The 25,277-nt window shown below is 42.6% G+C and overlaps 1 protein-coding gene across 1 annotated transcript in view; it reads right to left on the bottom strand.

The window, feature by feature from the left end:
- LOC119972613 (ATP-binding cassette sub-family C member 9-like) overlaps window positions 1-25,277 on the bottom strand; it is a 317,550-nt gene that overhangs the window by 20,892 nt on the left and 271,381 nt on the right. Inside the window, 6 exon segments of the mRNA XM_038809604.1 lie at window positions 1,628-1,706; window positions 1,813-1,921; window positions 16,779-16,982; window positions 20,665-20,797; window positions 22,270-22,383; window positions 23,031-23,226. Coding sequence (XP_038665532.1) covers window positions 1,628-1,706; window positions 1,813-1,921; window positions 16,779-16,982; window positions 20,665-20,797; window positions 22,270-22,383; window positions 23,031-23,226 — 835 coding nt within the window.

Raw genomic sequence — 25,277 nt, 5'->3', positions numbered from 1 at the left:
TGGATGCTATCAATAGTGCTATCAAGTAGCACTTACTCACTAATAACACTATCCACCAGGATAACCCTGTTGCAGGATTTATTCTAGCCTTTACCCAAACAGGGACAAAAAATGCTCGAGGTGAAATGAGAATGACTGTTCTTGGCATCAAGGCAATATTTGTCTAGTGTGGCATCAAAAAGGCCTAGGAAATCTGAAATTGATAGGGACCACAGAAATAAGTCACAAGTGGCTGGAGTAGCACAAAGGAAGATGGTTTGGTTTAATGAAGGACCATCATCAATTATTAGAAGAGTTCTTCAGGACAGTGTACTAGATCCAACTATCTTCAACTGTCCAGCTACTGCAGCAATACCTGGACAACATGCAGGCTATCACTGATAAGTGGTAAGCAACATTCACATCACCCAAGTGCGAGGCAATGATCACCTCCAAAAAGAGAGAGTCTATCCATCTCCTCTTGACGTTCAATAGAATTAACATTGCCAAATCACCCAATATCAATATCCCAGGATTACCATTGAAATAATGTAACCATTGTCGATTGTTGTAATGCCCACCTGGTTCACAAATGAAATCTGCCATCCTACATGACTTTTAAATGCCCTTAGCAAGTCACTCAAGGGCAATTACAGATGGGTAATTAATGCTACCCTAGCCAGCAATGCCCACATCCAATGAGTAAAAACAGTACTGTCTACACAGGATTCTTTACAGCAACTTGCCACGGGTTCTTCAGCAGCATCTCCCAAACTTGCAACTGCCACTACCTATAAAGGACAAGGGCAGCAGGAATATCAGGCATAAAAATACTTCAAGGCACTATATTGACTTGGAAATTCACTGTCACTGTGTCAAAATCTTGAAATTCGTCACCTAATGTATGATACAAACACCTTCACCACATGGACTGCAGTGATTCAACAAGGCGGCTTAGCACTGCTGGTAATAAACGCTGGACTGGTTGGTGTTGCCTATATCCTTTGAATTGAATTAAGAAAAATAGGCCCATGAAGACGTGATAGATAAGGGAATAAATATGTTATTGGCCTAAGAGTCAGTAACTAGTAGATATAATTTAAGAGCATTACTAAACAAATGAAAGGAGAAATTAGGAGACTTTTCTTTTTAACTCAAGCTGATACACTCCTGACAGAAAAAGTGGTGGCAGCTTTTAAAGACAGTGGATAATTAACAAGATTTAAAAGAGTATGGGATAAAGCAGGGGAATGGAACCACGTAAACAGCTTTTTCATAGGGCTGGCACAGTCACAAGTGGGCTGAACAGCATTATTCTGTGATTTAAATTTCAATAATTGTATGATTCTACATTCTCAGGAATATTTAATGGGCAAGACTGTTGAATCGTCACATGAAACATTTTATGATAACTATGTTCATCCTTGCAGTTATTTTACTAGAAAAACTCAGGTCCAAATTTAAGTAGGAATTTAAAAAATATTATACAAACAACAGCAGTTTCTTTGCAGCAATTCATAAAATGAACAAGTTCTAATTAATCTCAAGTTTTCAAGATAATTAACACACTTTTGAATAAAATATTCATGCAGAGATTAGATGGAATCAGCAGAGAGAATTTACAGCACCAGACAAGCCAATCACTTACCACAGACTTCAACTGTGCAACTTCTAAGGTTTTCCACAATTCCTCATCGCTGTGCACCAAGTCTGGGTCCAGATTAAATCTAGATGCAAATCAGTATACAGATGCATTTCAGCAAACTGAACAAAATTCAAGAATAAATTGTAATGTTATAACGGTGTGCCTTGCAACTGCAATGTATCGTTTACCTGATAGTGCCACTGAACAAAATAGGATCCTGGGGAATTATTGAGATTGATTTCCTCAAATGGTCCAACGTGACTGAGGAAATGTCTAATCCATCAACTTTTATACAGCCTGAAATGGTAACGAGTGTCAGAATTAACAACGTAATTAACAAACAGAATCTGTAAACATTTTGCGTCAGGGTTGTTATATTTCTGCTCCTGGTAGCATGTTATATTACCATTCTTGGTAATATGTTGTATTCTTTGTCCTTTCCTCCAGAATGATCCAATATGGTGTTGACAAAGAATATACCAATCAAAAGATTGAAACAAAACTAATTTATTATAAAACTATTAATTAAATGAAGTTCACACACTCTACTGAGTTACAGTTAATAATTAAGTAATATTGACTCTGGTCCAGCAGTACTCAATAATCTAAATAGTCACCAATTAGGCTATGATCTAACTTCGTGTCAACTCTATCTACTCTAATCTTATTCTTATGCTTTCCTTCCAGCTTCTCCTTACGCTACTCCCAGAATTTCCTCAGAGTCTGACTTAAATATAGAGAAGTAGTGGCGCCCTCTAATGTTTGATTTACACAGATGTAATTATTAACCCTTCACTAGCCTGACTATATACATATCATTACATCCCCATGTTTTTATATTTCTTTTACGTTAACAAAGGAAAAAAGTAAAATATCGGTACACAATACATGATATGTATATGAATTTAACATGTAGTGAAAAAAATCAATAATTAAACAGTCCATCTGTGATGATTCACAAATTGAGTCTGTTCTTAGTCTTCACTCGTGGTGTGTTGAAGTACCAACAAGTCATCATCAGGTGTTCGACAGATTGAACCACTTTTGTTGCCTGACCTGGTCTTTTTTCTTCTGATCTTTTGTCCGTTCTTGTGGTATCGATTTTGTATGTCATTTGCATTAAAAACTGGTTTGCTTTTTTGTCTTGGAGCAAATAAGAATTCATGAAATTCGTTGGCATGACTTCTGTTTTGTCTGAACAATGTCCTATTCTTCCTGTTTTGGACTGTGCTGTTCAATTGTCCTTCCGTTTCACAGTCGTACCATTGTGTACAGTGTGTTGTTCTGCAGTTTTCTGTTTTTGTGCTCAATAACTGTTCCATTTGGATTGTTTGAGTCATTTTCAAACTTTTTAGTATCAGTGTCCTTTCTATGATTTGATGTTTCGCTGCACTTTATGATTTCAGGTTCATTTGAATGATCTGATGCATCGCTGAGCTTTGTTACATCAGTTCATTCTGGATGATTTGATTTATCTTTGATCTCTTGGTGGTCCTCTTCTGGAGTCAATGTCTCCAAGATGTCATTGTCTTGTAGGTTGTGCACAAATGTGTGCTCAATTGAGTCATTCATTGTTGTACTTTGATTGTCATGTTCTTTTGCACAGTCCAGATGAGATCTGTCAGTCTCGCTGTGGGCCTGTATGCTAATTGTGATCACTTTGTCATTATTCACAAATACAGTGGGTAGACATTCATAGTCTTCTTGTTGTTGATCAAATAAGCCAGATAGACCTTCATCTTCTTGTTGATAAAATAAGCTTGGAAATCTTTGTAGTCTCCTTCTTACATTGTTCTCTCTCTGGAGTCTTAATTGTTTCCATTCTTAAGTCTGTCAGTGCCCTTCCTGTGGAATCTTTCATCGCTCTCTCTGTGGAGTCTTACAGTGTTCTTTCTGTGCTGTCTTTCAGTGCTCTCTCTATGGAGTTTTTCAGTGCTCTCTCTGTGGAGTCTTTTTCTTCTTGTACGTATGACCAGCTACTGATGTCCATTGTAGCAACTTAATGCAATGCCATCAATGTATTGGATTCATCTACCTTGGTAGAGTGGTACTGTATTTAGCTTTTCAACCATGTTGCCAACACAATAATCATCAAATCCGAGTTTCTCTGCCATGTCTGAGTAATATTCTTCAATGTGCAATTGATTTTCTTTCATTATAGATCTGTTGACAGTTTCTTCATTTGCAAACATTTTGTTCCATGGTGCTGCAAACGTTTTCTTCAGCTCTTTGTTTAAATTCAGGCAATATTCTGCCTTGCAAGGTAAAAACTTGTGTTTTGCGCCTTGAAAAGTTTTTTTTTGATTTTCGGGCAGTTTCCCTTTAAATGGACGTGTCCAAAATGTTCTGACGTCATGACGTTCTTGACGCCATGTGCAAACTTCGATTGTGCATGCACAAATCAATTGTCTTCCGGATTGCGTTCTTTTTTCATGAGCGCATGCGCAGCTTCTCGTGCATGTGCAGAACGGTATTTTTCCGGTTCGCGTCTTTTTTGCAAGTGCGCATGAGCAAACTGGCCCTGCACATGTGCAGAATGTTCAGAATTGGAATCGCATACTTCCGGTGGTGGCTATGAGGGAGTATGTCGCACATTTTGGTGGCTCCCGTCTCGGTCGGACTTTTGGACCTTTTCCCCTGACTTTTTTTGCGCTTTTCAGCGCGGAACTGGAAAGCAATAGTACTCAGGCACAGGACCCATACAGAATTGTATGGACTGTAAACAGCAGAAGAAGTGGTCGAATAAGGGCACAGTGGAGGCTGTGAAAGGGTCCAGTATGGCTGGTTTTCAGAGCAAGGTGCCGACAGCCCAATCCACAATGGAGCAGCTGCTGCAGACTATGCAGGAGGGCTTTTTGTATCTGAAGCATGACAACTTGGAGCCGCTACAGAAGTCGATTGAGCGGATGGAAAAAAGGCTAGATGATCAGGCTAAGAAGCTCCAGCAGTTGGGGAAGTCACTGGAGGAGCAGGCTGACTTTCAAACGGTGGCGGATGTGGAGATTCGGAGGCTGAGGGACCAGCAAAAAGTACTTCTGGAAAGGCTGGAGGACCTGGATAACAGATCTTGTTGGCAGAATGTGAGAATCGTGGGCCTCCCGGAGGGGGCAGAGGGGCCGGACGATGCTGCGTTTGTGGAGGGTATGTTTCAGAAGTTACTGGGGAATGAGGTCCCGCGCCCGCCGGTGGTGGACAGGGCACACAGAGTGCAGGTGAGGCAGCCGCGACGAGGGGGTCCCCCACGAGCGATTGTGGTATGCTTTCACAGGTACCTGGACAAGGAACGGGTGCTGCAATGAGCAAAGAGCACACAAAGTTGCACTTGGGACAATACCACCCTGCGTGTTTACCAAGATTTGAGCGCAGAGGTGGCCAGTAGGAGGGGAGGCTACAGGCAGGTGAAGGAGATACTGTATAAACACAAGGTGAAATTCAGGCTGCTTTTTCCGGCGCGACTGTGAGTTACATATGAGGGTCAGCACCATTATTTCGAGGAACCCGAAGAGGCGATGGACTTTGTTAAGAAGCAAGGGCTGGCCCTGAGCTGAGGGCGTTTGGGCTCATGTTAGAACTTTTAAGTATATGAGGTGTCTCTCCCGTTTTGAAAATTGCCTGTATGTTTGGGTCCTTTTTTGTCGGTTCTTTGCGTGCTTTACCTGAATGTTTCCTTTTTGGGCTCTTTGATTAGTTGGAGCTTGGCTGGAGGGAAAATAATAAAGAAAAGAGTTAAAAGGGTTGGGTTAAGAGGGATGCTTCAGGGGAACTTTGTGCAATCTTTTCTGTGTCTGTATGGGAAGGACTGAGAGTGCCTGTTACTTCTCATCTCTTTCTTTTTTTTTTGTTTTGTTTAACTTGAATTGTGCTATTGTGGGGGTTGTTTATGACTCGTATAGAGTGTTTGCTTAAGTAGGGCTGATCTGGGGAACTGGTTTGGATGAGTCGGGGGAGGGGTGACTGGGAACAATGGGTGGGAGACGCGCTGACGCCGAGGCTGGGAGCCCCAGGCTAGCTGAGTGGGGCTAGTCAACGAAAGCCGAGGTGGGGGGTGTGCATATAGTTAGATTAGAGCAGGGATTAGGTGATAGGATGATGTTGCTAGGGGGGGGGGGGGGGGGGCAGTCATTCTGCTGACGGGGATGGAAACTGGACATGGCAACAGTGAGGAGTTCATGGGTGGAGCCGGTCAGGAGGAGGGCAAGATGAAGCATGACACATGGCTGGGGGGCTGGACAAGGAAAGGGGATGGCTGAGGGGGGGGGGGAGCGAAGTGCCCCCCAACCAGGCTGATCATCTGGAATGTTAGAGGGTTAAACGGGCCAGTGAAGAGGGCGCGTGTGTTTGCGCATCTGCGGGTTCTGAAGGCGGACATAGTAAAGCTACAGGAGACGCACCTGGAAGTGGCAGACCAGGTTAGGTTAAGGGCTGGGTCAGTCAGGTCTTTCATTCGGGGCTTGATTCCAAGACGAGGGTGGTTGCGATTTTGATTAATAAAAGGGTACAATTTGAGGCGGAGGGCACAGTCGTGGATGGGGGTGGCAGGTTCTTTATGGTGAGGGGTAAGCTTGAAAGGGTGAGAGTAGTCCTGGTCAGTGTGTATGCCCCTAATTGGGACGATGTAGATTTTATTAGGAGGATGCTAGGGAAGATCCCCGACTTGGACCTGCGTAAGCTGATCATGGGCGGGGACTTTAATACAGTTCTGGACCCGAGCCTGGACCGATCATGTTCAAGAACGGGCAGGTTGCCAGCGATGGCAAAGGAACTGAGAGGGTTCATGGAGAAAATGGGGGAAGATCCATGGAGATTTAGCCGGCCGACAGCGAGGGAGTTCTCGTACTACTCCCACGTCCACAAGGTATATTCCCGAATTGATTACTTTGTTGTGAGTAGGGACCTGCTGGCCGGAATGGTGGGGGCAGAATACTCGGCAATTGCCATATCGGGTCACGCTCCGCACTGGGTAGACCTGCATTTTTGTAAGGACAGCTATCAGCACCCACCATGGAAGCTGGAATTTGGACTACTCGCGGACGAGGCGGTGTGTGAGAGGCTGAGGAAATTCATGCAGAATTACCTGCAGGTGAACGATACTGGAGAAGTCTCAGCAGCGGTGCTCTGGGAAGCGCTGAAGGTAGTGGTGAGAGGAGAGCTGATTTCAATCAGGGCGTACAGGGACAGGACAAATAGGGAGGAGACGGACCGACTGATTAAGGAAATTCTACGGACGGACAGGAGTTACGCGGAATCCCCGAGGTCAGAGTTACTCAGGAAACGACAGAGGCTGCAGGCCGAATTTGGGGTGCTGACTACAGGTAAGGCTGTAGAGCAGCTTAGAAAGGTAAAAGGCGCGATTTATGAGCATGGGGAGAAGGCCAGTATAATGCTTGCGCAACAACTAAGGAAGAGGAAAGCGGCTAGGGAAATAGGGAGGGTAGTGGATGGGGAAGGTAATCTAGTGGGTGACCCGACAGGGCTGAACAAGGTCTTTAGGGACTTTTATAGGAAGCTGTACACTTCGGAAACCCCCGGGGGACTGGGGGGGGATGAGGCGATTCCTGGATATTTTGACCTTCCCAAGAGTGGGGAGGGGGTTGGTGGACGGACTGGGGCCCTGGTCAGGATCGAAATGAAACATAGAGTCTCGTTATATGCAGACGATCTGCTGTTATATATATCGGACCCAATGATGGGGATGGACAGTATTATGGAAATCCTGACGGAATTTGGCTGGTTCTCAGGATATAAATTGAACATGGCTAAGAGCGAAATGTTCATAATTCATGCGAGTGGGCAGGAGAGTAGGCTGAAGGGGTTGCCGTTCAGGCTAGTGGGGGAGAGTTTCTGATATTTGGGGTTCAGGTGGCACGGGACAGGCGCAAGTTGCATAAGCTCAATCAGGTTCGGTTCCCGGCTGGGTCACTGTCTGTGCAGAGTCTGCACGTCCTCCCCGTGTGTGCGTGGGTTTCCTCCGGGTGCTCCGGTTTCCTCCCACAGTCCAAAGATGTGCGGGTTAGGTGGATTGGCCATGCTAAATTGCCCGTAGTGTCCTAAAAAGTAAGGTTAAGGGGGGGGGGGGTTGTTGGGTTACGGGTATAGGGTGGATACGTGGGTTTGAGTAGGGTGATCATTTGCTCGGCACAAAATCGAGGGCCGAAGGGCCTGTTCTGCGCTGTACTGTTCTATGTTCTGTCCCGACTGGTGGAACGAGTGAGGGAGGAGGTCCGGAGGTGGGATGCGCTCCCGCTGTCATTGACTGGGAGGGTGCAGACTGTTAAGCTGACGATTCTCCCACGGTTCTAGTTTGTTTTTCCACCGTCTCCCATCTTCATCCCGCGGTCCTTCTTTAACAGGCTGAATAAAATTATTCTGGGATTTGTATGGGCAGGGAAGTCCCCGTGGGTGAAGATTGAAGGAACAGAGAAGGAGGAGGGCTGGCGTTGCTGAACTTCAGCAACTATTACTGGGCGGCCAACATAGCGATGATAAGGAAATGAATGGTGGGTGCTTTTCAAGTTTGGGAGCGGATGGAGGCTGCTTCGTGCAGGGGCACTAGCTTAGCAGCCCTAGTCACGGCGCCTCGGACGCTTCCGCTGGCAGGGTACTCCACCAGCCCGATAGTGGTGGCGGCTCTTCGGATCTGGGGCCAGTGGAGAAGGCATGTAGGGGAGGTAAGAGCATTGGTGTGGATCCCAATCTGCGGCAACCACCGATTTGCCCCGGGGAACATGGACGGGGGGGTATCGACAGTGGAGGAGGGAGGGGATTGTGAGGATGGGGGATCTGTTCCTAGAAGGGCGCTTTCCGAGCATGAGGGCGCTGAGGGGAAGTTTGGGCTGGCGAGAGGGAATGACTTTAGATACTTACAGGTGCGGGATTTTGTACTCAGACTGGTGCCGTCTTCCCACGTCTCCCGCCGAAGGGGAGGCAGGACAGGGTAGTTTCTAGGGGAGAGGTGGGAGAGGGTAGAGTCTCAAACGTCTACAAGGAACTATTGGGAGCTGAGGATACGCAGACCGAGGACCTGAAGCTTAAGTGGGAAAAGAAGCTCGGCGGGGAGATAGAGGATGGTATCTGGGCAGAAGCCCTAAGCCGAGTGAACACGACCGCAACATGCGCCAAGCTCAGCCTGATCCAGTTTAAGGTCGTGCACCGGGCCCCACATGGTGGTGGCCCAGATGAGCAGATTCTTCGGGCTGGAGGACAAGTGTGCTAGATGCGCTGGAGGGCCGGCTAACCATGTACACATGTTCTGGTCATGCCCTAAACTCAGGGGGTATTGGCAGGGATTCGCAGATGTCATGTCCTGGGTATTGAAAACTGGGGTGGTAATGAGCCCCGGGGTGGCAATCTTTGGGGTCTTGGAGGACCCGGGAGTCCAGGAAGAGAGAGAGGCTGACGTTCTGGCCTTTGCTTCCCTGGTAGCCCGGTGACCAATATTGTTAGCATGGAGGGTCTCAAAGCCCCCGAGGGCTGAGGTATGGCTATCGGACATGGCGAGCTTTCTTGGCCTGGAGAAAGTCAAGTTTGCCTTGAGAGGCCGCTATTAGGGTTCGTCCAAAGGTGGCAGCCATTTATTGACTTCTTCGCAGAGGAGTAAGCGTCAGCGGTGGGGGGGGGGGGGGGGGGGGGGGCTAGGGCAGAGTAGAGTAGGAGGATATTGAGGCAGGTCCGTGCGTGAACAGATCCGTGGTTTGCACTATGTTTAATTTGTGTCTTGACTTTTTTTTGTACTGTACAATGTCACTTTTTCTATATGCCTAAAATACCTGAATACAATTGTTTGTTAAAAAAAAGAATTGGAATCCCATGTTTTCTTCAGGTGCGCTTGCGCACAGTCGTCTTTTTGAGTGCGATTAATTTCCAGCTGCTCCACAGCTTCAACGGAGGGAAAAACGTTTTTACTTTGACGATTTAACGTTTCGGCACTTCTAATTTTAGATTGTTTTCTCACGTTGCACATTTTAATCGAATCTTGAGACAGCATTTTTTGTTTCTTTTGCAGTCTTTTGCTGAGATTTTCATTACTTTCACAATAATGATAAAATTTTTTAACTACCAATTCAAAGTTATATTTTTCAACATCACTCTCAAAATGGAATGTGACATATACTTCTAAGGCCTGCTGTCCAGCCATTAGTAACAATAAAGCAGTTTTTCACTCATCTCTGGCAGTTTCTAGGTTGGAGGATGGGAGATACAGCTGAAACTCTTGTTTAAACACCCGCCAGTTAACATTTAGTTTACCATTGATTCGGAGTCGTCGTGGAGCATGAGCTTTCTCCATGAGTCCTGGATTCGTCAGTGTCTCGCAGTAATAGGTCTGTTCTTCAAAATTCGAGTTGCGTGTTAGTTTTTCTGACTAAATCCTAACTAAACTATCTAACTAGCTTCAGCAGTAACTCTGGTACCATATTATATCGTGGTACATTAAAATTTGAAACTGTCCACTCCTTGTACCCTGTTATGTTTCTGCTCCTGGTAGCATGTTATATTACCATTCTTGGTAATATGTTGTATTCTTTGTCCTTTCTTCCAGAATGATCCAATATGGTGTTGACAAAGAATATACCAATCAAAAGATTGAAACACAACTAATTTATTATAAAACTATTAATTAATTGAAGTTTGTACACTCGATTGAGCTACAGTTAATAATTAAGTAATATTGAATCTGGTCTAGCAATACTCAATAATCTAAATAGTCACCAACTAGACTATGATCTAACCCCGTGTTAACTCTATCTACTCTAATCTTCTTCTTATGCTTTCACCATGCTTTCCTTCCAGCTTCTCCTTATGCTACTGCCAGAATTCCCTCAAAGTCTGATTTAAATACAGAGAAGTGGTGGTGCCCTCTAGTGTTTAATTTACACAGCTGTAATTATTAACCCTTCACTAGCCTGACTATATACATATCATTACAAGGGTATCAAAAGAATTGACCCACTAAAAGCAATATCACCACAGCAGAGAACTGCACAAAACAAAATAGAAGTTGTTAATTTATTGCATGTGTGAACAAGAAGTCTTGAAACTGCATGTAATTCTAAACCTTCGAATATAAATATTTATATAAATATAAATATTGGGTAAAAGAAAATCAATGCTTCATATCGTATGAGTGAAAACACTACTTACAATAATCCCAAAATATACAAACTATTCTAACTATTGGTAACATGACAGAATCCTCAAATTAGGGAAGTACAGGGAATCATATAAAATGCAATCCTTGAAAATTTATCAGGGATAGTTCATATTCTCATACCCCTAGGAATGTTGCTTCTTAGTTATCATTTTAATACTGTAATTTGTGAAATTATAGATGGTCCAAATAGGTGGCAGAGGTCTTATTGGAATTAATCCAGAATTTATTAAGAATTTGATTCATGTATTTTACTCTGAACACCTAATCATGGTGTCTTCTATGAAACAGAATCAGCATCAGCCCACTAAAACTCTTATAAAACCAGGGGTCCGGTTAATAAATCAGTTGTGTTACAGGTTATATCTTCTCTGCCCCTACCTCAGTACATGGGAGTGGTTGTTATCTCCTAACAGGTATCATGATTTCTGCAGAAAGATTCCTGTAATGCCAAACGAGGTAACCCTCTTCATTTAACAGAACATTGCATTTTCCAGCTATCATGCCTTGGAGCCATCTAGCCTCAACTATTCTGACGCCCTTCCTGTTGGCCTCCCAAATTCTACCCTTAACATGAGGTCATCTTAATGCACCAGCAGTTCCATTCCCCATCCACCCATTCCTTCAGACCTCCCTGTCGGCTATACTGTATGGCACTGGGAGTAATCCAGAAACAGTTGAAATGTAGAGTGCAATCTAACGGAAAAGTTTCTAAGTGTCATTTGTGGCGGGTTTTGCTGAGAGTTCTCGACTGCTATCTAATAGTTCCAGGTGGAGGGCCAAGGGGCCACCCTGCACAATCCCTGGCCAGCCAGGGGCCTCCAATGGCCTGGGAGACCCCCGGGTGCGGTTCTGCCTGGTCCACTTGTGTGTGGACCAGTACTGAACGGCGCCCGGTTGCGGCCTCCCTGGGGAGGCCAGTAGATCCCGGGAGGCCAGTAGACACTGGGTGAGCTCGCCTAAGTAGGTTTGAACCCTACTAAGGTGTGTGCCATTTGGTCACGCCCATTTTGGGCGGGCTTCTGATTCCAACGCCTCGCGAGATCTGGGTAGATCTCGAATAGCGTAAAGGCTACTGGGAAGTCCATGGGAGGCCTCTCCCAGCATCTACTGGCCATGCTGTGCTCTCGCTCGAGTGCAACGCAGCCGGAAGAACGCACCCATAGTTTACCAATAGCTAAGGTTCTCAACATTTGGAGAGGGTGCAGAGAAGGTTTTAAAAAAATTATTAATTCAAGGGATGTGGTCTTTGTTGCTTGGACCAACATTTATTGCCCATCCCTAATTTCCCTTGAGAAAAAGGTGGTGGTGAGCTGTATTCTTGAACCCCTGCAGTCCATGTGGTGTAGGTACACCCATAGTGCAGTTTGGGGAAGGAGTTCCAGGATTTTGCCCAAGCATCCAGAATGATATTTAATAAGGGATTTCAGTTATATGGAGGGACTGCAGAAGGTGGCATTGTTCACCTTTGAAAAGAAAGGGTTGATGGGAGCTTCAAAATAGAAGTTTAAAGTATGAGGTTTTTTTAATGGAGTGTATAGGAAGGAACTGTTACCATGTTCAACAGGGTTGGTAACCAGAGGGTGGAGGTTGAAGAAAATCTAAGATTAAAAGAACCAGAGAAAAGATGAGGGGCTGGATTCTCTGTTTTTGAGGCTAAGTGCCGACGACAGCGTGAGAACAGTGGCGTTTTACGATGCCAAAATTGGAGCCGAATCCTCACCGATCCTGTGACTGGTGAGGGGCTAGCAGCCCGCCAGGTAAAACTCCCAGCTCCCACGATATAAACGGCTGGAGAATGGTCGGGTCCGTGGCTGCGCATGTGCACGATGACGACCTTGTTCGGTCGCACCGTAAAACATGGCGCCGGCCGTGCGCAGACCCGACCTGCCAAAAACTGCTCCCCTTTCCATCCCCCCACCTGCCCTCGCGAATGCCCCCCTGGCGAGCAACATGGCTCCCGGCCGACTGTGGCGCCGTTGGACAAAGAAGGTTTTTCCTTTTTATGCAGCAAATTGGAATGCAATGGAATTTAAAATATTTAAATATTTACATTTGTCATATTTTCACATTCCAATTTTATGAACACAAATTAGCATATAGTAAACATACGTGTTTATAAAATTAGCATATAGGATCAGAGGATAGGGTAGCTGTTGAACGGGCAGAAATAGTATTCAGGGAGTCTGTGAGGAAGGATAGACAGTTGATAGGGCAAAGTTACACTCAGTGGGATGGGTTAAAGTGTGTCTGTTTCAATGCAAGGAGTGTCAGGAATAAGGGAGATGAACTTAGAGCTTGGATCAGTACTTGGAACTACGATGTTGTTGCCATTACGGAGACATGAATTTCACAGGGGCAGGAATGGTTGTTAGATGTTCTGGGGTTTAGATGTTTTCAGAAGAATAGGGAGGGAGGTAAAAGAGGAGGGGGAGTGGTACTGTTAATTAGGGAGTACATCACAGCTGCAGAAAAGGAGGTAGTTGAGGAGGGTTTGTCTACTGAGACAGTATGGGTGTAAGTCAGAAACAAGAAAGGAGCAGTCACTTTATTGGGATTTTTTGATAGACCCCCCAATAGCAGCAGAAAGATGGAGGAACAGATTGGGCGGCAGATCTTGGAAAGGTGCAGAAGTAACAAAGTTGTTGTCATGTGTGACTTCAACTTCCCTAATAGTGCAAATGGTTTGGATGGGGCAGATTTTGTCAGGTGTGTCCATAGTCATGGCGAGGGATAGGAACAGAGAGTATGGGAAGGTATTTAATTGGGGGAGGGGAAATTATACTGCTAATAGACAGGAGCTGAGGAGCATAAATTGGGAACTGATGTTCTCAGGGAAATGCACAACAGTAATGTGGGGGTTGTTTGAAGAGCACTTGCTGCAAGTGCTGGATAGTTTTATCCCACTGAGACAAGGAAGGAATGGTAAGGTGAAGGAGCCTTGGAGGACAAGAGAAGTGAAGCCTCTAGGCAAGAGGAAGAAGGAAGCTTACGTAAGGTTGAGGAAGCAGGGATCTGGCATGGCTCGAGAGGGTTACAAGGCAGCCAAAAAGGAACTCAAAAATGGACTTAGGAGAGCTATAAGGGGGCATGTAAAAGCCCTGGCGGGATGGATTAGGGAAAACCTCAAGGCGTTCTCCACTTCTGTGAGAAATAAGAGGATGATTAGAGATCGAGTAGGGCAGATCAGAGATAGTGGAGGGAACCTGTCCCTAGAGTCTGAGGAGGTAGGGGATGCCCTAAATCATGGGTTCTCAACCAGGGTCCAATGTGCCTCATATGTATGGATATACTTTCAAATGATAGCATGAAACCCTGTAACCCTAAAATCCATCTGTGTCACGACACATTGATGAAATGGCGGAGGATGTAGAAAAACAATTAATAGCTAACTTGCAAGCAAAACAGTTTGCCCTTCAACATGATGAATCTACCTTAAGAGATAATGAAGTCATTCTATTAGCATATGTGAGATTTATAGATTATCAAGGACCCAGAGAGGAAATGCTCTTTGCCAGAAGTCTTAGGACAGACACAAAAGGTGAAACAGTTTTTAATGAAGTTGTTACTTATTTCAAGGAAAGCAATATTCCACTCAAAAATATAATTGCATGTGCTACTGATGGTGCACCATCCATGACTGGCAAATACAAAGGTTTTATTACACTCTTGAAAAAGGCTGTCCCCGAAGTATTTTGCATACACTGTGTGATACACCATCAACACTTAGTTGCAAAGCAATTGGGCGGACGTCTGCATGATACTCTTAGTGTTGTGATAAAAGTGGTTAATCATATTAAATCAAATTCTCTTCGAGAAAGCACAGCTCTACTTTATAGCTTTTCCATCATCTTACCTTGTTGAATCAGGATTTAGTCGTGTTTTTCACTTATCAAAAGCTCGTAATAGACTCGACATTGTGAAAAAGGGTGATCTTCGACTATCATTGACCTCGATGGAGCCGAATATAAAAAAACTCGCTGAGCAGCATCAACCACAGGGATCTCATTGAATAAATCTGCATTTTTTTCTTAATTACTCACTTAGGCCTACCTTAAAATGGTTTATTATGAATTATTTACTAGTGTACATAATGCTCTATAGAATTTAATTGTTAAATATGTTTATTTGCAATAAATTAGTTTTCCTTCAAAATAAAGCATAATCTATTTCTTTAATATTTGATTTTTGATTCCTTTACTTTTTTGTTAGTGAAAAATATAAGAAGCTTTTTTTTCTGTGGAATGGCTATGGGGGTCCACACAAAAAAATTAAGAGGAAAAGGGGTCCATGGGTTAAAAAAGGTTGGGAACCACTGCCCTAAATGAATATTTTGCTTCAGTATTCACTAGAGAGAGGGACCTTGTTGCTCGTGAAAACAGCGTGAACCAGGTTAATAGACTCAAACAGGTTGGTATTAAGAAAGAGGATGTGCTGGAAATTTTGAAAAGCATAGATAGATAAGTCCCCTGGGCCAGACGAGATATACCCAAGGTTACTATGAGAAGCGAGGGAGGAGATTGCTGCGCCGTTGGCGATGATCTTTGCTTCCTTTCTCTCCACTGGAGTAGTGCTGGATGATTGGAGGGAGGCGAATGTTGTTCCCCTATTTAAGAAAGGGAATAGGCAAATACCTGGGAATTACAGACCAAAATACTGGAAAGGATTTAGAGAGATAGGATTTATGATTATTTAGAAAAACAGTTTGATTAAAGATAGTCAGCATGCCTTTGTGAGGGGCAGATCATGCCTCACAAGCCTCATTAAATTCTTTGAGGATGTGATGAGACACATTGATGAAGGTTGGTCAGTGGATGTGGTGTATATGGATTTCAGTAAAGCATTTGATAAGGTTCCCCATAGTAGGCTCATTCAGAAAGTCAGGGGGCATGGGATACAGGGCAATTTGGTTGTCTGGATACAGAATTGGCTGGCCAAAAGACGACAGCAAGTGGTAGTGGATGGAAAGTATTCTGCCTGGAGGTCGGTGACCAGTGGTGTCCCGCAGGGATCTGTTCTGGGACTTCTGCTCTTTGTGGTTTTTATAAATGACTTGGATGAGGAAGTGGAAGGGTGGGTTAGTAAGTTTGCCGATGACATGAAGGTTGGTGGAGTTGTAGTGTTGCAGGTTACAACAGGACATTGACAGGATGCAGACCTGGGTTGAGAAGTGGGAGATGGAGTTCAACCTGGATAAATGAGAAGTGATTCATTTTGGAATTTGTATGCTGAATACAGGGTTAAAGGCAGGATTCTTGGAAGTGTGGAGGAACAGAGAGATCTTGGGGTCCATGTACATAGATCCCTCAAAGTTGCCACCCAGGTTGATAGGATTGTTAAGAAGGCGTATGGGTGTTGGCTTTCATTAACAGGGGGATTAAGTTTAAGAGCGAGGATTTGCTGCAGCTTTATAAAACTCTGGTTAGACCACTCTTGGAATATTGTGTCCCGTTCTGGTCACCTCATTATAGGAAGGATGTGGATGTTTTGGAGAGGGTACAGAGGAGATTTACCAGGATGCTGCCTGGACTGGAGGGCATGGCTTGTGAAGAAAGATTGAGGGAGCTGGGGTTTTCTCACTGGAGCGAAGAAGGCAGAGAGGTGACTTGATAGAGGTGTACAAGGTGATGAGAGGCATGGATAGAGTGGATAGCCAGAGGCTTTTCCCCAGGGCGGAAATGGCTGACATGAGGGGACATAATTTTAAGGTGATTGGAGGAAGGTATAGGGGAAATGTCAAAGGTAGGACACAGCGAGTGGTGGGTGCGTGGAGTGCACTGCCAGCGGAGGTGGTGGAGTCAAATTCATTAGGGGCATTTAAGCGACTCTTGGACAGGCACATTGACAGCAGTAAATTGAAGGGTTGTAAGTTAGGTTGATCTTAGATTGAGATAAATGGTTGGCCCAAAATCGTGGGCCGAAGGGCCTGTTCTATGCTGTACAGTTCTATGTTTAAAACATCCTACACCAAGCTTACAATCAAAACACTTCTACTGAAGAAACACAAACCTTCAAAGTTGTCAATAATTCTCAGAAGGGCCAACGTCAGGCTTGACTTCCCACTTCCTGTTCGCCCACAGATTCCAACTTTTGTTCCAGGGTTAATTTTTAGTGTCAGCTTGTAGAGGACAGGTTCAAGCTTCTCATCATAACGTACACTGACATCATTAAACTCTATTTCTCCAGAGTGTGGCCAGTTGGTAAGATCAGAACCTGGAGAAACGTTTACAAAAAAATAATCTGACGAGTGATCACGTACTTAGTTACAGAATGGAATTGCTATTGTACATATTTATATGATATGGAAAATCAGTTTTTCCAATAAAAATGCAAATCAAATTGTATGCACAATTGTTTGCGCATGGAAGGTAGGTCTGACTCAAATTGCTGTGAGACCTCCCCCTGGGTAGGGCAAGAAGAAAGGTCTAGAATCCACCCCAGCCAGAACGGGTTTTGAATATCACGGCACTAATCCATACTAGCCATCCAGCCAACCAACCAGACTCCTAGTTACCCAGGAAAGGTTTGAAGAATTAAAACCACTTTTAAATGCTGGGTAACTATGAAATTCAACTCCTGACTCCCCATTTGATCCCCTGACTACCACCCTTCCCTGTCTACCTGCCTGACAAACCCACCCCCCAACCCCTATCACTCTCCTGATTGCCCAACAACTCCCCTTCTCCTGACTAACCTTTCAACCCCCCCTTGACTACCTTACTGAACCCCCCAAACACCTGACTACATCCTCACAACCGTCACTACTTTACGACCATCTGACTACCCGTCCCATACCGCCAATATGCTTCCACATCCGCCTACCCTCCCAATGACCTGACAACCCTCCCATACCTGACTACCCTCCCGACAACCTCCCAGCCCCAAATGAACATCCCCCATCCCTCAATTACCCTCTCTACGTCCACCTCTCCAGTTACCCTTCAACCCACCAGACTACCCTTCTGACCCTGGACAACGCCTCCACCCTACTGAACTACCCTCCCGAACCCTGGACTACCCTTGCATCCCAAAAGACACCCCTCCTCCCCCCCCCACCCCCCAATCAGCCAACTCTCCATTGAACCATCCTACACCCCCCCCCCACAAGCCACCCTATCGCCTCCGACCTATTCTACCCAACCCCCACCCCCATATCAGCCATCAGCCACTTACCAGACTAAGGAAATACAAGTCTATCACAAATATGTTTTGTTCACCAGGACCAAGAACTTGTTGACCAAATCCAATGTTACTATCATGATTACCACTGACCAAGCTTCAATGATTGTACTTAGGCAGTTCCAAAACATTTCCAGGGGCACCTATTTAACAGATTGTGATGTAGAATTTAGGACCAGCAGAGAGTGGGATGAGGTGAAGAGAAATGATTTCCTGCAATTGGATATAATCTTCTCCCCAGCTTCTCAAAATGTATTTAGATACAAGTTTGAAGGTGCTGCTGGTTTTCCCTCTCTAAAGCCAAGGATTGCATGTGGCACCTTTTCTAATAGTTCAACGAAGAAATCACTTGGTACATTTTGCATTAGTACACCAATGCAATTTGCGCTATCATACAGCACTTCAGAATTTCTTGAGCTGACGGCAATGTTACTTCATACATTTAACCAATGAAAAAGGTTTTTAACCAGGTAGAAGATATGCTATAGCTTCATGATTTCAATAACGTAATTACTTTGATTCAATTATTGACTTCTCTTGGAATAAGGTAGGATTCAGATCTTTATCCAAGTCATTAATCGAGTATTGCTGAAAAAAGACATGCCATCAAATCATTTTGTCTTGCACTCATCAGAACAGATACAAGAATGCCAAATGTCAAAGGGAGCAACAATTTATTATAATAATAATCTTTATTATTGTGACAAGTAGGCTTACATTAACACTGCAACGAAGTTACTGTGAAAATCCCAGTCGCCATACTCCGGTACCTGTTCGACTAGACTGAGGGAGAATTCAGAATGTCCAATTCAACTAACAAGCACGTCTTTCGGGACTTGTGGGAGGAAACCAGAGCACCCAGAGGAAACTCATGCAGACACGGGGAGAACGTGCAGACTCCGCAGACAGTTACCCAAGCCGGGAATCGAACCCAGGTCCCTGACACTGTGAAGCAATAGGATTGCATCCAAAAAGAATGCTGATTCGTTAAGAAGTCGACTCTGATTGGTCGATGCATTGCCATGGAGAATACACCAAAAAACTATTGTTCCTCATACATTTGTTTAATTAAAAGAAAGGCACAATGCCTGCACATGTTACTTTTGTCTACAGAGGACAGGTCCCTTGTTATGAACGTATGTAGCTTCCAGCAAGTGTAAGCAAGCCACATTGTGAGCTTAACTGATGGTGTCACTTATTCAGCAAGTGCTGTCTAATCGCAGAATCCCTTCCAACGTTCGACGTTATATTCTGAGTCTTGCATACACGGGCTGGGTTTGTACTCTAGCGAATTTGAACAGCCAAAGGGACATGCTAATTAATATGATCCGCCTGTCATTAGGATGGATGACCTATGTACCTGGCATAAAATCAGCACTGAAATTCATATGCCACATTGTTCATTACTCTGATTATGTCTTCTGGGCTTGATGACAGCATTCTGTTACAGGAATATAACACTCATGTTGCTACTGCATGGCACCATTGTGAAATGGCTAGCTTCACCTCTTGCTCAATATTTGAGATACCTTGCCCTTCCAGAATAATTTGAGGTAGACTTAACACTTTCCAGGTCCAAAAGTGATAACCTTAGGCCCATTTGTGAGTATGAGTGATACAAATATCTGATCAGGGTAGCCATTATCCCACAAATTAACCTGGAAGGGAAAGTTACCTCAAAGGATTTGACGAACAGGTGAAGCCAGCCATTTCACACTGCTAATATGCAGTATGAATGAGTAGTATATTCCACGAACAGGATGCTGCCACTCTTGTTCACTATTCTGAAACCATTGTTGGTAGTTTGTGAAGGTCAAATGACTATAGAATTGCACTTGGTTGTAATGCCCTCTAGTCGAAATGTTCATGCAAAGTTATTGACAAAACTCCCTGAGTTATCAACATTCATGAAACTGTTCACTACAGAAAGATTACCTCTTTAAAGGAGGAGATAATTGGTGAGAAAATGAACAAGAAAGTTTGATCTGTGGTCAGAGTATTAAATGCAAGGGGCAGCACGGTGGTGCAGTGGTCAGCCTTACGGCGCTGAGGTCCCAGGTTTGATCCCGGCCCTCGGTCACTGTCTTGTGTGGAGTTTGCACATTCTCCCTGTGTTTGAGTGGATTTCGCCCCCACAACCCAAAGATGTGTAGGGTAGGTGGATTGGCCATGCTAAATTGTCCCTTAATTGATAAAAAAAATAATTGGGTGCTCTAAATTTATTTTTAAAAAGAGTTTTAAATGGAAGACTAAAGCAAAATACTTCAGATGCTAGAATTCTGAAAAAAACAGAAAATGCTGGAAATACTCAGCAGGTCATCCAGCACGTGTGGAGAGAAACAGAGTTAAAGTTTCAGGTTCGATGAAGAGTGCTGCCTGATCTATTGATTATTTCCATTTTTTAATGTTTTTTTAAATTCAAAACATCAAAATGAAAATTTTTTACATTACTCTGTGGAGAAAAAAAACTACTAATTGAAAGCTCAATCAATTTCCATAAATTGTTACATATTGTGGAGAACATTATGACAAATAAAAGCCATAGGTTAAGTTTGTGCTTGTACCTCTAAACAAATGACATAATGTGCTGTGACTAACGTATTCAAATGTGGCTTTGCAACTTTCTATTTAAAATAATTCAGATCTCGTCACCAGAAAATTAATCAAGAGTAGATTGGAATTAACTGGATTTAAAAAACAGCATGAATGTTTAAACCTGTGTCAATTTGTGATTCTTTAAGCTTCTGTTCAGATGGAAGGGTAGAGTAGTGATTCACCCGCTCAACTGCATTCATCTGCATTTCCATATCTGCAAATTCCCGGACACACCAATTCAAATAAGTAGACATCTGGAATCAAAGAAGCATATTATAAATAAAGATAACTGAAATACGTAACTAATTAAAAGCACAAACCATGGGCGATATCTTCCGGTTGTTCACGCTGGTGTGATCTTCTGGTCCTGCTGACAGCACACCCCCGCCACAGGTTTCCCCAGTGACGTGGAGTAGATTAAATGGGAAATCTCACTGACAGCAGCAGATCCTGTCAGATGCCAGTCAACGGCGGGCTGCCTCCCGCTGCAAAGAAACATGTCATGGGGAGGTCAGAGAATCTTGCCCTATATTTTTTACACCTCTCTTGCAGAGTGCATTGGCAAAATAGAGTTAGAGGTAATTGGACCTATTATGTCTGTGCTAACACTTCTGAAGGTGCTGTCTACTCTTAAATCCATTTTCCTCTCCAACCTTTTCTAATCATTCTTTTCAAATAATTATCTAATTATTTTAAAATTATGTTTGTAGGAAAGCATTTCATTAAGCTTGTGAAAAAAGTTCCTTTCACATTCAATATTATAGTGATAATTTGGAGGATTATTATAGCAGCCCTATTACCACAGATCTTCCTACTCAGCACCGAGCGACGAGGAAAGATTGGGCAGCTTAGGTTAAACAGTCATGATTGAAATTTTAATTAGTGAAATGTCAATTTAAAATAAATCTTGCATTTTTTTAAATTCAAAGATGAATAAACATTTGAACTGATCTATTATGTGAAGAAGTAAAATCAAATACAGAAACTCAATGAAAAAAATGAGCATTTCTAGCAGGGGAGAAGAATTTTTTTAAGTCTCTCAAAGTTTTAAAAATGGCCTTACTACTGCAGAACTTTGTTGCATTTGTGCAGCAAAATGAAAGGTCATAATAGGTAGAGAAGAACTTGTTAAAATGCTCCTTTTGAATTGACCTTCAGTCAGATTGCAGAATGCTTAGAAACAATTCCACCATTGAGATTGATTATTCCATCTGACTGATTTTTGTTATCGGTCCTTATGAATCATATCAATATTATAACATTCATACGTCTGAAACTAATTCCATACAGCAAAGATAAAAACAGAATTAGATTTTGGAGAGTCATATTACTTCAATCTGAATTATTTGTGATGTTAATAATGAAAACGGAAAATACTGTTAACACCGAGGTAGCAGCTGTGGAGAAAAAAAGTGTTAAAGTTTCAGATCAATGACCATTTATCAGAGATAATCAAACTGAAATGTTAACTCTATTTCTCTCCTGGATCTGAAGAGCTAATATTTTTCAATTTTTAATTTCTGATTTTCAGCATCTGCATATTTTGCATTTGCATTATGTGGAATTTTGTTTTTAGTAGCAAGGCATTGCGAGAAATGTCAAATGGCTTCATCGAATGGCTGTCAAAATGTAACTACAAAGCATATACCAGGTTTTGTATAATATTGCCCATCAACCTTGTGAACATATTAACATCCAAAATTATCATTTGCTTTCACTTCGGTACCTTTAAGGCATATAAAATGGCAAGTCCTACGAGTCCAGCTGGCAGGTACCCCAGCGTTGCTGTCAATAATGAGCAGAGTGCTGAAGCAAACACAATACTTGCTCCAATTAAATCCTGAAAAATGGAATTAACATTAGAATTACATATTTATTCATCCAAATTCAGGTATCAAAAAGCTTAATGATATTAACAATTAGATCTTTTGGGAACCAAAGTTCAAAATTTCAACTTTGTCTTATAATGTAATGCTTTCAAGTATTCTTTCTACAACAGTGGTGAGCAATCTGTGGCCCGGGGTCCACAGAGTTATCACATTGCGCTGATTTCCGACTGCGTAATTTGTTTCTTATCGATATGACTGAAGTGACATGCATGTAAAGCAAGGTGAATGCTGACTGCACACATTGACTGTGAGAGCCGTAAGCTCCCTCTGTATCTCGAGTATAAATACTTATTTTGTTTTTACCATTTTAAGTTAATGACAGTTCTATTAAAATATAAATGATTAAGCATTTTCTATAACTCATCACAAAATATTTTGCTTGTCTTAAATGTATTTACTCTTATTCATGGTTAGTGAACAAGCCTGATTTCAATCTTGTGGCCCACTGAGATTAAGGAGGGGCACTCATACAGTCCACTCACTAGCCGAGGTTGCTCATCACTGTTTTACAAGCTCCAAATAGACTTATCCGCAGCTACACAAAATTTAAAAAATGTCTCAAAAATCATTAAAATGTATACTAAATTTTAAAACTAACCAGTCGTACTCCCAACCACCTGTTCACTGTGTTCAGATATAAATAAGCAACATTGTTATAGTCAATCTTGTTAAGGATTTGTTGAAAAAATTTGTCTTCATGTTTATACGCCCTGATAGTTGTCAGACCTCCGAGGGTCTCAGAAAAATGTGAAAACACAGGTGATTTGGTGATACTGTCCAAACGCTGAAGTTCCCTGGAATGATCAAGGACAAAATTAAAATACAATTTTAATAAATACTACTGCTTTTATATATTACATTTCTAATGGTTGAATCAGTCTACAACAATTGCTTTACGTTGGTTATGACAAATTCAATGATGCACACAACTAACATCTCTCCAAATGTTGTTGATATTGACAGGAAGATTTCATTTTTAAATATAAAATTTTAATTTTGTTCCAAATACCCTCCTTTTCGCTGCCAAACTCGATGAATAAATTCCTGCAGACAATTTACAAGCTATCAAAAATTATAGAAAGAAAATCAATAGTTCAGAATCAAGAGCAAAGAACTTGATAATGGGGGGGATTCTCTGGTTCTCCAGGCCGTGTGTTTCTCAGCGCGCAGCGTTCACTGGTGGTGGGAATCTCTCCTCCCACTGCTTGTCAATGGGATTTTACATTGAAGCCTCACCACGCTTCTGGGAAACTCATGGATCGGATTGCGCTGCCAGTGGGAGAAGAGAATTCCAAAGGCCAGAGAAGTCAAGGCAATATTTTAATTACAGAAATGCAACCATTTTTTAAAATAGCTTTTTGTATTTATCAAGATGATGCTCATTATTATTTGGAATAATTGCTATTTCAGGATTTGGCTTTAAGCTCTCCAAGAACATAGTTACAAACGGTTCCGAAGAAGAATCATATGGACTTAGAGCGTCAACTCTGTTTCTCTCTCAACAGATGCTGCCAGGCCAGCCATCACTTTCTGTTTTTATTTTACATCTGCAGTATTTTGCTTTTATTTTAGTATTTATGTTAAACTTGTATAAAACAATGATTCTGCCTTAACTGGAATAATGAGCCCAGTTCTGGGTGCTATAGTTTAGGAAAGATGTGAAAGCATTAGGGAGGATGTAGATAAAATGCTCGAAAATAATTCCAGGGAGGAGAAACTCCAGTTATGTAGATAGATTGCGGGACTGTTTTCCTTGGAGAATTGATAGAGATATTCAAAATGTGAACGGATCTGGACAGATTAGATGGGAAAAACTGTTTCCACTACTGAAGGAATTGAGAATGAAAGAGCACAAATTTAAGCAATCACCAAAATAAGCAATGGAGACATGAGGAGAAATGTTTTCATGCAGCAAGTGGCAAAGATCGGGAATGCGCTGCCGGAGCAAGTGATGGAGGCAGGTTCAATCATGGCACTCGAGAAAATTGAATTATTACCTGAATAGGAAACATATGCAAGGTTATGGGGAGAAGGCAGGGGAATGGCACTGGGTGTATTGCTCAGTCGGAATTCCAGTGCAGACATGACAGGCCGAATAGCCTCTTGTGTGCTGTAACAATTCTGTGATTCTGTTAACATGGCTGAGCTGCATCTTCGATCCACAATGACAACTGTTTCATCATCAAGAGGCCCGCACACCATTGCTATTTGGAGATTTTGCTTTGCACACTACTGGATTCATCTGTGTACTTAATTATTGTGCCAGTAACTCACAGAATGTGACATCAAATTTGACAAAACAGATTCTAACAAGTGCAGACAACCAAATAAATGTAAGTTACTGTTTTTCAGACTTTTCTCACTATCTCATCTGAAGTTTCTTTTGAATGTCTGTCTAACCACAATTGAAAAGCTTTGCACTATTCAGGGGTTTTTACTTTTTAAAAATATATTATAAACTATTTAACATTCTTGGTTGTTTACAGCCCAAGTAGGATTAAAATTAAACAGGACAACTATGAAAAATCAGACCAATGTGCCCAGCCGTTGCTTGGGGGAAATTCCTGAAATTCCAAAGTGAAAAATGAACTGACCTGCATTTTAATTTAACAGGCATGGGCAATAGGACCAAAAGAGCATTTGTTAAATATGATTTATTAACCTTATAAATGCCATGTTAGTTTTCCAATGATTAAACAATCTGGACTAACTTTAATTGGCATTACTTCTGTTGTTTACTAGCAAGGGAACTATTCAAAGAGTTGTGTGCATGATCTTGGTGCTTAGCATTGTTAACTCACTATGATATATTAGAACTCTCTATGATATATTAGAAAGCAGTGAC

This window comes from Scyliorhinus canicula, chromosome 10 (genome assembly GCF_902713615.1).
Source record: "Scyliorhinus canicula chromosome 10, sScyCan1.1, whole genome shotgun sequence".
Lineage (NCBI taxonomy): Eukaryota > Metazoa > Chordata > Chondrichthyes > Carcharhiniformes > Scyliorhinidae > Scyliorhinus > Scyliorhinus canicula.
Note: the sequence above shows the minus strand (reverse complement) of the source record. Positions and strands in the feature narration are given on the sequence as shown.